Source organism: Alexandromys fortis, unplaced genomic scaffold, assembly GCF_014885135.2.
Source record: "Alexandromys fortis isolate MF-2015 unplaced genomic scaffold, M_Fortis_MF-2015_v1.1 scaffold_129, whole genome shotgun sequence".
Taxonomy (NCBI): Eukaryota; Metazoa; Chordata; class Mammalia; order Rodentia; family Cricetidae; genus Alexandromys; species Alexandromys fortis.
Genome location: NW_026068022.1, coordinates 4,118,758 through 4,131,710, shown reverse-complemented (window position 1 = coordinate 4,131,710; position 12,953 = coordinate 4,118,758). Strand labels below are relative to the sequence as shown.

The 12,953-nt window shown below is 37.2% G+C and overlaps 1 protein-coding gene across 1 annotated transcript; it reads left to right on the top strand.

Annotated features, from left to right (window-relative positions):
* The first annotated feature begins 2,449 nt into the window (after positions 1-2,449).
* LOC126514436 (olfactory receptor 502) lies at positions 2,450-3,395 on the top strand. Its single transcript, XM_050163350.1, has one exon. The coding sequence runs from the start codon at positions 2,451-2,453 to the stop codon at positions 3,393-3,395; it is 945 nt and encodes a 314-aa protein (XP_050019307.1). The 5' UTR covers position 2,450.
* Positions 3,396-12,953: the final 9,558 nt, after the last annotated feature.

Here is a 12,953-nt window from a genome sequence, read left to right as displayed (position 1 = left end):
ATTGCATTCAGTTCTTTATAGAACGTAGATATCAAACCACTGTTAGATATATAGGGCTCAGTATCATAGTACACAAGTTGTTTGAACTCTTCAGTCTCTGCCCTAGCTAATGAAAAACAAGAATAGCAAAAGAATCTATACCGCAACATACTATGAAATTTCACTATGTGTAAAATGATTAATATACTTATCAGTAACAAGGGATGTTGATAGGAAAATTGTAATTATTGCACTGTTTGTCAAAACAACCCTGCAATAGCAAGGCTATACAAGATTCTGAAATTAGAATAAGCAAGAGAACTAAAAAACCAATGTGTCTTAAAGCTGAAGAGTTACTGTTCTGCTATGACCTACCTACACCAAGAGATGATGCTTTGCCTCTACTTCCATTCTTAGTGGCATCCAGGTCATTAAAAAATGCTGATTCTTTTTTTTTTTTTCAAGACAGGGTTTCTCTGTGGTTTTGGAGCCTGTCCTGGAACTAGCTCTGTAGACCAGGCTAAAAATGCTGATTCTTTATGGAATTTTCGACATTCTTGCTCTTTCTTTTTACACAATGATATAAATGTGTAAAACAAAATAGAATTCAACTTCCTATGAGGTTCCACTTTATACTCCCCCAGGGTTCTTGATGACGTATGTTAAAGAAGGCAACTAAAAATACTATTTGGAAAAGGTATTGAATTAAAACTAGGTTTAGCTTTTATATTGGAAATTTAGCAATATTTATTTCTCACAAATATCCAAGTAAACATGAAATTAATTGTTAATAAAAAATTTGTTACATTATGATATCGTGAATATTAAATCCTACATGGCTATACATGAACACCTCAAGAAAACAAAATAATAAATTGACCACTGGAGAATTGACATGATCTTGGAAGCTTAATTGTTTTTCCTGCGAATTGAATCACTCAGTATCCTTCACAGAAAAAAAAAGAATGCTCGGTGGTACTTCAGAATTCACACTTGAGTCTTTAGCATCTTCAGAGATTTATGCCCAATGGAGACTATAAAAGATGACTATAACAACCACAACTTTGACTCTTCACTGTAAGATGAATGGATGCTCACTTCAAGATGTAGGACTTTGGCTATTGGTAATGAATCTGGCTGAGTGGTTTTCATTTATCATCTGAGAAGAACATGTATGTACTCAGTCAGTCACAGCACTAAAAAGGCAGGTATAATCAAGCAGTTGGCCTGTGTGCCACCTTTGCTGGCTTGATGTTTTTCTACCACCAGTTTATGAGAGAGGAAGCAGTCACAATCAGAGAACCAGTGTTCCTGTTTACCCACACATGACACAGCAAGACCTACTTTTCACCACTATCTAAATGTGTCACTTTTAAAAGAGTTGAAATCTTTGGGCATTTACTGATATTTAAAGATTCAAGTAAAAGATTTAAAAACTGTGCATGAAGAGTTAACGTTGCTTAGAAAAAGCTTACTATATCTTATGTAATTGCAGATATGCTGAAAAGAACATTATGTCATCATATAAAAACCTGGTTAGAAACTAGTGTTATATCAAGAAGTCATTTGTTCTCAATAAACCTCTTTTAGTTGTGTGTTGAGTTTTAGCATGTTCTTTTCATAGTGATTACATAGATATTTTCAATTATGTGTTAAAATACTTTATATTTCAAATATATACAAAATCTAACAAATTTACAATAATTTTATTGATAATTTAAAATTCCTATCTAGAAGGTGTGTGAGTAATAATTTTATCTATGCAGGGAACTCATACAATATCTATTAAAAACCTTTTTTTACAATCAAATCTGGTTTATAGAAGTCTGAGATTTTTATAATTTAACATTCTTATTATATAGATATTAAGCAGGACAGTTCAGGCAGGTTGAGTATCTAATTCTGATTTTACTGTTATGTATCACATGCAAGTTAAGAATTCTTTCTTCAAAGTATTAAAATACAAATTTTTTAAAGTAGTATTTTATAAAAATGTAGGATTTTATGTAAAACCAAAACATATTTATGAATATATTGCAATTCCATAAATGACCCATATGCATCTATGCATAATTCTTAGATTAATACTTTTTTAAAGAAGCATTTAAAAGATTAGTTGCTATCTGAGTATTTCCTACTAAACTCTATGCATTCATCTTTCTTCACATGCCCAGGATTTATTTCTGTTATTCTCATCTTTTAATTTTATATTTCGCTGTAAGTTGTACTGGATTAAACAATATAATGTGAAGAGAAAAGGGAATATTATGTGAGGGAAAGTTTTTATGTGATTCTGCTAAAGAACTTTAATATTACAGAGTGACTCATCCCTGCAGGCAAATAAATATGGCTGCTTGGGCATCTTTAAATGCAAATGTTTGTGTATTAATGATAGTAAAACTATGCATTTATAAATCCCTTTCTGTGATGTCTTCATCACAGCCTTGTTCTGGCAGCAGCTACACTGACCCATGGCTCTCCTTGAGAGTGGAAACCACACTGCAGTGACAGAGTTCATTTTATTGGGCCTGACAGATGACCCAGTCCTTAGAGTCGTCCTCTTCATCATCATCCTGTGCATCTACCTGGTGACCGTGTCTGGGAACCTCAGCACCATCCTTCTCATCAGAGTCTCTTCCCAGCTGCATCACCCCATGTACTTTTTTCTCAGTCACTTGGCCTCTGCTGACATAGGCTACTCATCTTCTGTCACACCCAATATGCTTGTCGGCTTCCTGGTGGAGAGAAATACCATCTCCTACTTCGGATGTGCCATCCAACTGGGCTCAGCTGTTTTCTTTGGGACGGTTGAATGTTTCCTTCTGGCTGCCATGGCTTATGATCGTTTTATAGCAATCTGTAGCCCACTGCTTTATTCAACCAAAATGTCCACACAAGTCTGTGTCCAGTTGCTTGTAGTATCCTATTTTGGTGGTTTTTTTAATGCTTCCTCCTTCACAATGTCCTTCTTTTCTCTTCTCTTCTGTGGACCAAACAGGGTCAATCACTTTTTCTGTGATTTTTCCCCATTAGTAAAACTCTCCTGTTCTGATGTCAGTGTCCCTGCAGTTGTCCCCTCATTCACAGCAGGCTCCATCATTGTGGTGACAGTATTTGTCATAGCCGTCTCCTACATATACATCCTCATCACCATCCTGAAGATGCGCTCCACTGAGGGCCGCTACAAAGCCTTCTCCACCTGCACCTCCCACCTCACTGCAGTCACTCTGTTCTATGGGACCATCACCTTCATCTATGTGATGCCCAAGTCCAGCTACTCCACAGACCAGAACAAGGTGGTATCTGTGTTCTACATGGTGGTGATCCCCATGTTGAACCCCCTCATCTACAGCCTAAGGAATAATGAGATCAAGGGTGCTCTGAAGAGACAGATTGGTAGGAAAATACTTTCTTAGAGATATCTGTTACTTTAAAAGACTTCATATAGTAATAATGCTTAATTGATATAATACAAAAGTTAGTGTCCTGATTGAAAAAGCTTGATGACAATGTTAGAATGTGAGAAGCTTTTCAATAAATATGGGGGTTCAAATTTCATACAGCATAGGAAACTAGACAATTCTTTAATAATGTCAAATGTTTTTAAAATTAATGACATAAATCTAATCAGACAAATAAAAACCACTAAACATACATTAGAAAATGCATTAATATATTTCAAAGTTATTCATTAACTGTGTCACAGATTGGATCTTAATTGTCCCCAGACTCTCATGTCATTGTGAAAAGCCTGTTCTCTATTGTGTGGTGTGTGGGGAATGCTTCAAACATTTAGGAATTGAGGCTAGTTGTGATATTTGTTTTTACTAAGGCATGCCATAAACAATTATTCCCTTTACTTGGGGAATTATAATTTCATTCCGCTTTCTTTCCTCCAAAACTTCCCACATGTACATCCTTGTTCTTTCAAATTTATAACTTCTACTTTTCACTTTTATTAACAATATTTGAGTCCAATTAGTGCTGCACAAATAGACATTGGTGTGTGGACATTCACAGGGCAAATAACATACCAGTGGCTGTGTTCAGATAAGAGAGTAACTGTCCCTCCTCAGGAACCATCTGCTGCCAGTAGTTCCTCTGATATGGGTGACAGTGCTCTCCTTCCATTCTTTCCAATGCCCCTTCTGCAAAGTTCTCTGGGACTGTAAAGGTGGATATTGATGTTGATGACCCATGCTCAAGTGAACACAGAGTACTTTGATCAACTATAACTCTCGGCATTAACCACTATCCTCTGCATAGAGAAGCATGTCTGACCAAAGTTGGGAGGAACACAAACTCCTCTGGGCTGATGATTCCTGTCTCCCTGAACTGAACTCCTTCCTGTGTGCCCCTGCCCAGCTCTGGCGTCATGCCTGGGCTAATCTGTGTTGTTCTATACCAGGTACAAAGTAGGAGTTCTTGTGCTGGAATGAGCAGGTTCCCAAGTTTCCAAGAGCCAAGAGAAACAAACCAAAAAACTTTCCCAGAAGAGTCAAGCTTCTATGTTCCACCATGGGACTGAGAAAAGGAAAGTTTTAGAAAGACTTCATGGTCAGAGACAAACCCTGCTCTGCATGCTAGGGCTTTCCTGGCTGTCTTTTCCTGAAGCTGTGATTACCTTCAGTAGAGATTCAGGCAATCTTCAGATGATAGTGGCTACCACACTCATTTATTCCCCTTTCCTATCTCTGCTTGAGTGCTTCAGAAGAAAATTCCATCTTTGAATATATTTTAGAAATACAGTTTAGAATTCTTACAAATAAGAGCTCTTTTCTATGTCTCTGGTGTTACAAATGAGAAACAGTCAAAATAGAACTTATAGTCTACAATAGGATTCCAAGAATGAAAATTAAAAGTAAGTGATGTTGACTATGAGTTTGGGTTGGATACTGTGAGACAAAAACTTGACAAAGCAAAACAAAAATAAAGAAGAAGGCAAACCAACTGAGTAGAAGAGGTTGATGTGCTAGGGCATAGAATGTTCACCATAGTCATCTCTCAGAGTTCAATGTCCCAGCAAGGACCACAGAGTGTCCTCCTGTTCACCTCGGATGGAGGGCTCTCTCTGATCTGTTAGTTGTGTGAAGTCAGTACTCACACATGTGAATTAGATCAACTTTAGAGTTTTCAGTTGCAACAATGGCAGCATTGGTCAGTGTAATCAAACCCATGGGACCACAACCCAAACAAGTATAAGTGCTAATAAGTTCAATATCAAATTAGAGTTTACAGGATAAGAATTCTGTGAACATCCATAGAACATATGAGATAGGGGGACCTAACATTCAAATATTCTCTTCCAACATAAGGTATTTGATAATTTAGAAGAAAGTACTACCAACATGATTTGTAGGTTTAATGCTCTTTAGGGATAGGTGAAGGGAAACAAAAACTGGGGCCTGTCCCTTGGATACATGTCATTGATAAACATCATGCATATTCTCATGAAAATAGGAAATGTAAGTAAGGAAGCCATGCAAAGATAGCAGTCACAGAACTCTCACCTTAAACTTGTATTCAATACAGTCAAAAACAAGTTATATCTCAAAGTAAATGAAATAAGTAAACAAATGCCTTAAGGCTCAAGTTTTTCTATCAAGTGTTGAGAAATATTGCCAAGCCAAAAGGATTCAAGGAATACTAAAAATGAAAGTCAGTGAAAGCAATATATGAAAGAAATAAAACCAGTAGCATTTGGTTGATATTGGGATGACTAGACACAAGCCATAATATATTATCTTTATTAAAAATATTGGAGTTACTTGAAATATTTATAATCACAGAAATGAAAAAGAATGAGCAAATGAGATAAGAAGTATTCAGGGTTGCATGGATATATAATAGTATTTAGGATGTTATATGTCGACTAGGGCCCAGCAGCACTACTGTTGCAAGTTCTGAGAATTGCAACATAGCTGAAACATGTGACAAAAACCTTAAAATAGCCTTTATGAATATGACAGAGTCCTTATAGAATAAATTATTAAGTCCCTTGTGGTGATTTGAAAGAAAATGACCCCCAAAGTGAAGTGGCACTATTAAGAGCTGTGATCTTGTTGAAGTGTCCTTGTTAGAGGAAGTGTGTCACTGTGGGGTTGGATTGCAGTTTTCTTTTCTCAGCCTTCACTCTAGGTGGTTCTAAGACCACCACCTGTTGCCTGCGGGCCAAGATGTAGAACTCTCAACTCCTCCAGCACCCATGTCTACCTTTGCACCACTATGGTACATCATGATGACAATGTGTTAAACCTCTGAAAATGTGAACCACCCAATTAAATGTGTTTCCTGTAGAAGAATTGCTGTGGTCATGGTGTCTATCCACAGAAAAAGAAACCCTAACCAAGAAAGAAGTTAGTACCAGGGACTGGGGTGTTGTGATAGACCTGATCATGCTGCTGTTTGAAGGAACGTGGACCTTGGGACTGTGAAATAGAAAAGCAGTTGAATAATTTAGTGTGTAATGGGTCATCTTAGTAGGAGCATGGAAGACTTTGGTGCTGAGTGTGATTTGATAAACTGTGGGGGCCTGGTTCAAAAGGCTTCAGAGGAGTAAATATTACTATGTGTCCTAGAGATTGTTCTTATGATATTTTGTTAAAGAATGTGACTGCTTTGCCCTTTTCTGAAGAGTCTTCTTGAGACTGAAGTGAAGCGACATGACTACATTCCATTTGCTGAGGAAATCTCAAAACAGTCTAGTTTACACTCGACTGTGTCGTTATTAGTGCGCATGTTTATAAAGACTTATAAGGAAAGTGAACAAAAAATAAAAAATGTAAGATTTGAGGAGAAAAGAGAACCAGGAAGTGGAATGGAACTAAGTCCTGTTTTAAGGAGATAAAAAGATCATGGATTAGAATAAATGGAGTGGTGACATCAGTGCAAGATGCCACCTAAGTATATCAGTTTGCAATTATTTGATTGTAAAGTTTTACATCTGTGTTCATGACGAAAATTGGTCTACAAGTCTCTTACTTCATTGGATCTTTATTGGTTTGGGTATCAGCAACTGGCCTAATAAGACAAATTGGGTAGTGTTCCTTCTGTTACCAATATGTGGAATAATTTTAGGAGTATAAATGTTAACTCATCTTTGAAAGTCCAATAGAATTCTACAATAAACATCTGGCCATAAACTATTTTATTTCAATGGTCCCTTCTATTTCACTAGGGCAGATGTAGATCTGTTTAAAATGCTTATCTATCTTTATTTCACCTTGGTAAATGGCACCTATACAGAAAATTATCATTTCCTTCAAATTTTCCAACTTGATGGAGTACAGGTTTTTAAAGTATTTTGTCTGGATTGTCTCATTGTTTGTTGTTATATCCCGCTTTTCAACTCTAATTCTGACCATTTTAATAGATATACTCCAAGGTCATTACCCAAACCTCATTCAAGAGATTTATTGTTAGGGAGGAACCCGGGAGAGTGGCTGCCTCTACCAGGGTGGGAAATGGTAGCCCCAAACTGAACTGATGGAGGACTTATGTAGGGCTTCTTAGTGGTGGAGTTCTTCCAGGATGAAGTATTTCAGAATGGAAAATGATCAAATTTCAATTCCTGAGCTTGGACAAGATCAGAGATTGGCTGGATTTTATACTTAGGGATTGGTTGATCATTTCTTTGGCTCTGGATTCAGAAACAGTATGTTTCTTTCACTGGCCCTTTAAATCCTTTGGCTCTGGTTTCAGGGTCAGGGTGTGTTTCTTTGGCTCTGGTTTCAGGATCAGGGTGTGTTTCTTTGGTTGGTCTTCACCCTACTGTCCTTTCCTTTCTCTTCTGATTAGTTTTGTTTGAACTCTATTTTGTCAAATATTAAATTGGCTACACCAGCTTGCTTCTAAGGTAAATTTTCTTGGAATTTTCTTTTCATCCTTTTACATTTATCTTTGATGGTAAGGTATGTTTCTTAGCAGCAGAAGGATGGATCCTGTTTTCAAAACCACCCTGTTAGTATCTGTCTTTTTAGAGGGCATCTGCTACCATTGACATTGAGAATTATCTGTGAGGAATGTTTGTTGATTCCTGTTATTTTGTTGTAGGGTGGTGATAGTGGTGGTGACAGTGGTGGCAGTGGTAGCAGAGTGTTTGTTGGTTCCTGTTACTTTATTGTTGTTGTAATGGTGGTGGTGGTGGTGGTGGTGGTGGTGGTGGTGGTGGTGGTGGTGGTGTGTGTGTGTGTGTGTGTTTTCCTTCTTTTGATTTGCTGGTCTGGGATTTTTTTTCCTCCTTGTATTTTCTTGTGAATGATTAATCTCTTTTGGTTGGAGTTTTCCTAGCCCTTTTTGTAGGGAAAAATATCTAAATAAATAATTGCTTGAATTTGGTTTTACCATAGAATATCTCATTTTTCTCCACCAATTATGATTGAAAGTTTTGCTGGATATAGTTGTCTGGGCTGATATCTGTGCTTTCTCATATTCTATAGAACATCTGTACAGACTGTTCTGACTTTTAGAGTCTCTACTGAGAAATCGACTGTTGTCCTAAAAGGTCTGCCTTTATATGTGTCTTAGTTATGGTTTCTATTGCTGTGACCAAAACCATGACCAAAAAGCAAGTTTGGGAGTGAAAGGCATTTTTTTGGCTTACACTTACACATTGCTGTTCATATTAAAAGAAGTCAGGACAGGAACTCAAACAGGGCAGGATCTTGGAGGTGATAGCTGATACAGGTGCCATGGAGGGGTGCTGCTTACTGGCTTGCTTCTCATGACTTGCTATGACTGCTTTATTATAGAATCCAGGACAATCAGCCCAGGATGGCCCCACCCAAGATGGGCTGGTCCCTCCTGCTTTGATCACTAATTGAGAAAAAGCCTTACAGCTGAATATCATTTCCTCAAATGATGATACTCCCTCCTCTCTGATGACTCTAATTTGTGCCAAGTTGATTCACAAAACAAGCCAGTACAATATGCTACTGTCTTTTTCCCTTTCAACTTTTAATATTCTTCCTTTGTTCTATATGCTTAGTGTTTTGACTACTATGTGCCCAAGGGCCTTTCTTTTCTGATCTAGTCTATTTGGTGTTTGGTATTTTTGGGAAATTGTCTTCTAAGACTTTGTTGAGAATATTGAGCTTGTTCTCTGTCTTTAATCTATGCCTATTAATATTCTTTGGTTTTGTCTTTTCAGAGTATCTTAGACTTCCCAGATATTTTATGCTGGAATATTTTCAGATTTATCATTTTTTTTACTAAAGTACCCATTTTTTCTATCAGATCTTCAATGATTGAGATTCTCTCTTTCATCTCTTGTACTTTAGTGATGAGACTTGCCTCTGAGGCTTTAGTTAAAGTATCTAAATTTTTAATTTGCCAATTTCCCTCCATTTTGTTTTGTTTTGTTTTGTATTTTGAGATAGGTTTCTCTGTGTAACAGTTCTAGCTGTCCTGGAACTAGCTCTTGAACAAGGGCTAGCCTCGAACTCACAAGAGAGAGATCTGCCTACCTCTACCTCCTGCGTACTGGGTTTAAAGATGTGCACAACCACTGCTAGGCTAGTTTGGGTTTTATTTACTGGTTCTATTTTTATTTTGGATGTTGGATTATTTTATTTGCTTTTTTCCACTGTTTGTTTTTCATAAATTTCTTAAAGGATTTATTGTAACGGCGTAAGCGAATGCAGACAGATTGTCAAAATATAGACAGCTTTAATGGAGGAATAGACTTACAGAACCACTGTTCCCGCTGAGACCAGGAAAGCAGAAGAGGACGCTGGGAGCACGCTCACCAATTTTATAGGAGAACTTTAGCCTGAGGCGAACACGCCCCCTAAGGGGTGGGACTTATCCCTACAATTTATTAATTTCTTCTTTAAGGGTAACTATCATATTCATAAAGGCAATTTTAAGGTCTTTTTCACATGCTTCAGTTATATTACATTTCTCAAGGCCTGCTGTAGTAGGGTTGTTGGGATGCAGTAGAGATATATTATCCTGACTGTCAATATATACAAAATCCACACTGAATATTTCTGATCTTGTATACACATTACTTTTGATTTTCTGTAATTATATACATTTCAAATGTCTCATATCTTTAATAAAATAATATATTACAGACTATGTTCATTCTTCCCAATAGCCACAAGATGGTATTAGTTTTATTTCTTTTATATGTTGCTTTCATTAACTTCCATATTTAGTATTTCTGCATTTCTTTTGGCTTGAAAATCTTTCTCTGCACTTGATGGGAAAATTTGAGCCTTGAGTTGTTTGTTCATTTTCAATTTACCTCCATATATCACTGGGTTTTGACTACACTGCATACAAGTTCAATCCTAGACCTCTCTTGGCTGCTATCTACACATGGCTTGCTTTCTTATATTTTCTATTCTCCTGAGCATATGTGTGATGTCTATCAACAGCATGTCTCATAGGAACATGCCATAGTTTTGTCTTTTGCCTCCTCATTAACCCTACAGTGCATGTTTGTAGTACTTTCTTCTAAATTATCAAATACCTTATGTTGGAAGAGAATATTTGAATGTTAGGTCCCCCTATCTCATATGTTCTATGGATGTTCACAGAATTCTTATCCTGTAATCTCTAATTTGATATTAAACTTAGCATTTATACTTGTTCGGGTTGTGGTCCCATGGGTTTGATTACACTGACCAATGCTGCCATTGTTGCAACTGAAAACTCTAAAGTTGATCTAATTCACATGTGTGAGTACTGACTTCACACAACTAACAGATCAGAGAGAGCCCTCCATCCGAGGTGAACAGGAGGACACTCTGTGGTCCTTGCTGGGGCATTGAACTCTGAGAGATGACTATGGTGAACATTCTATGCCCTAGCATATCAACCTCTTCTACTCGGTTGGTTTTCCTTCTTTATTTTTGTTTTGCTTTGTCAAGTTTTTGTCTCACAGTATCCAACCCAAACTCATAGTCAACATCACTTACTTTTAATTTTCATTCTTGGAATCCTATTGTAGACTATAAGTTCTATTTTGACTGTTTCTCATTTGTAACACCAGAGACATAGAAAAGAGCTCTTATTTGTAAGAATTCTAAACTGTAATTCTAAAATGTATTCAACGATGGAATTTTCTTCTGAAACACTCAAGCAGAGATAGGAAAGAGGAATAAATGAGTGTGGTAGCCACTATCATCTGAAGATTGCCTGAATCTCTACTGAAGGTAATCACAGCTTCAGGAAAAGACAGCCAGGAAAGCCCTAGCATGCAGAGCAAGGTGTGTCTCTGACCATGAAGTCTTTCTAAAACTTTCCTTTTCTCAGTCCCATGGTGGAACATAGAAGCTTGACTCTTCTGGGAAAGTTTTTGGTTTGTTTCTCTTGGCTCTTGGAAACTTGGGAACCTGCTCATTCCAGCACAAGAACTCCTACTTTGTACCTGGTATAGAACAACACAGATTAGCCCAGGCACGACGCCAGAGCTGGGCAGGGGCACACAGGACGTAGTTCAGGGAGGCAAAAATCATCATCCCAGAGAAGTTTGTGTTGCTCCCAACCTCGGTCAGACATGCTTCTCTATGCAGAGGGTAGTGGTTACTGCTGAGGGTTATAGGTGATCAAAGTACTCTGTGTGTTCACTTGAGCATGGGTCATCAATACCAATATCCATCTTAAGAGTCCCAGAAAACTTGTGTGATAGCACCATCATCTGAAGATTTCCTGAATCTCTACTAAAGGTAATCACAGCTTCAAGAGAAAGACAGCCTTTGGGAAGGGGAACTGGAAAGAATGTAAAATCTGGCAAATTGAGAAAAGTGCTATGAAATGCTGACTTCTAGATATAACTTAGCTGTTGTACAATGAATACAGTTACCTGTGCAAGATAAGGCCAATCAAAATTCCAGCAGGAATGGAAGAAGAGCCCTGTCCCACCCCTGTCAGAGGAGCTACTGGCAGTAGATTGTTCTTCAGAAGGTAGAGTCTCTCTCTTTTCTCAACACAAGTACTGGTATGCTAGTTACCCTGTGGATATCCACACACCCATGTGCATCACTAATTGAACTCAGATGTTATTAATAAAAAGTAAAAAAAAAAAACAGAAGCTATGAATTAGAAAGAACAGGAAGGGATATATGGGAGGTTTGGAGGAAAAAAAGGAGTGTAATAATATTATAATACCCCCAAATAAAGGAAATAATTTAAAATATTTAGAAGAGGATTATTAAGTTGGAGGTGCATTGCATTGGGGTACTATGTGAAGTTTGTGGAAGAGAGTGGTTAATGGATTTGATCAATATACATACTGTAATGTATGAAACTTTCAAAAGCAAAAAATATTATTAGAAATGGAAATCCATCGATGAATTACAGGTCGATTCCCTCCTCTTCTCTACAGTCCCCACAATTAAGCTATGACCAGAGGCCAAGACTACAGATCAGAAGTTTTATAGGTCTAAATAGTCCAATGTTACAGATAACCTTTCTACAATATTCCTAGATATTTTAGTCTTTTGTTGTTTTTCATCATGCAATCGGATGGATAGATGTAACAGATTTATCTCAAGATAACTTAGTGTTTAAAAATAGAAAAACATATCCCAAAGGACTGAAGACTCTATTAACCAGCTTTCTGTTACTATAAGGAATAACTAAGTTGATCAACCTACAGAAAGAAAAGGATTTTCTGGAACAGAATTTTAGAGGTCTCAGTCCCTCAGTCCCCGGTGAATTGAGGCCATAAATATGGTCTCTGTTTATACATCATGATAAAGATCTGTGATTGAACAAAGTCGCTCACCTCCTGACCAATAAGGAAAATAGACAAAGTTCTGAGTGACATCACTTGTATATAGCATGTCTTGAGTAAAATAATATCATAACTATTCTCAGTTTCTAAATGTTTCTAGCATTCCCCATGAGTGCCACAAATAGGGAATAGACTTTGGCCAATGACATGAGACTCTGGGGACAATTAAGATCCAATCTGTGACACAGTTAATGAATAACTTTGAAATATATTAATGCATTTTCTAATG

Bases quoted from the DNA above. Each gene is read 5' to 3' on its own strand.
- LOC126514436 (XM_050163350.1), top strand. From the start codon at position 2,451: ATGGCTCTCCTTGAGAGTGGAAACCACACTGCAGTGACAGAGTTCATT.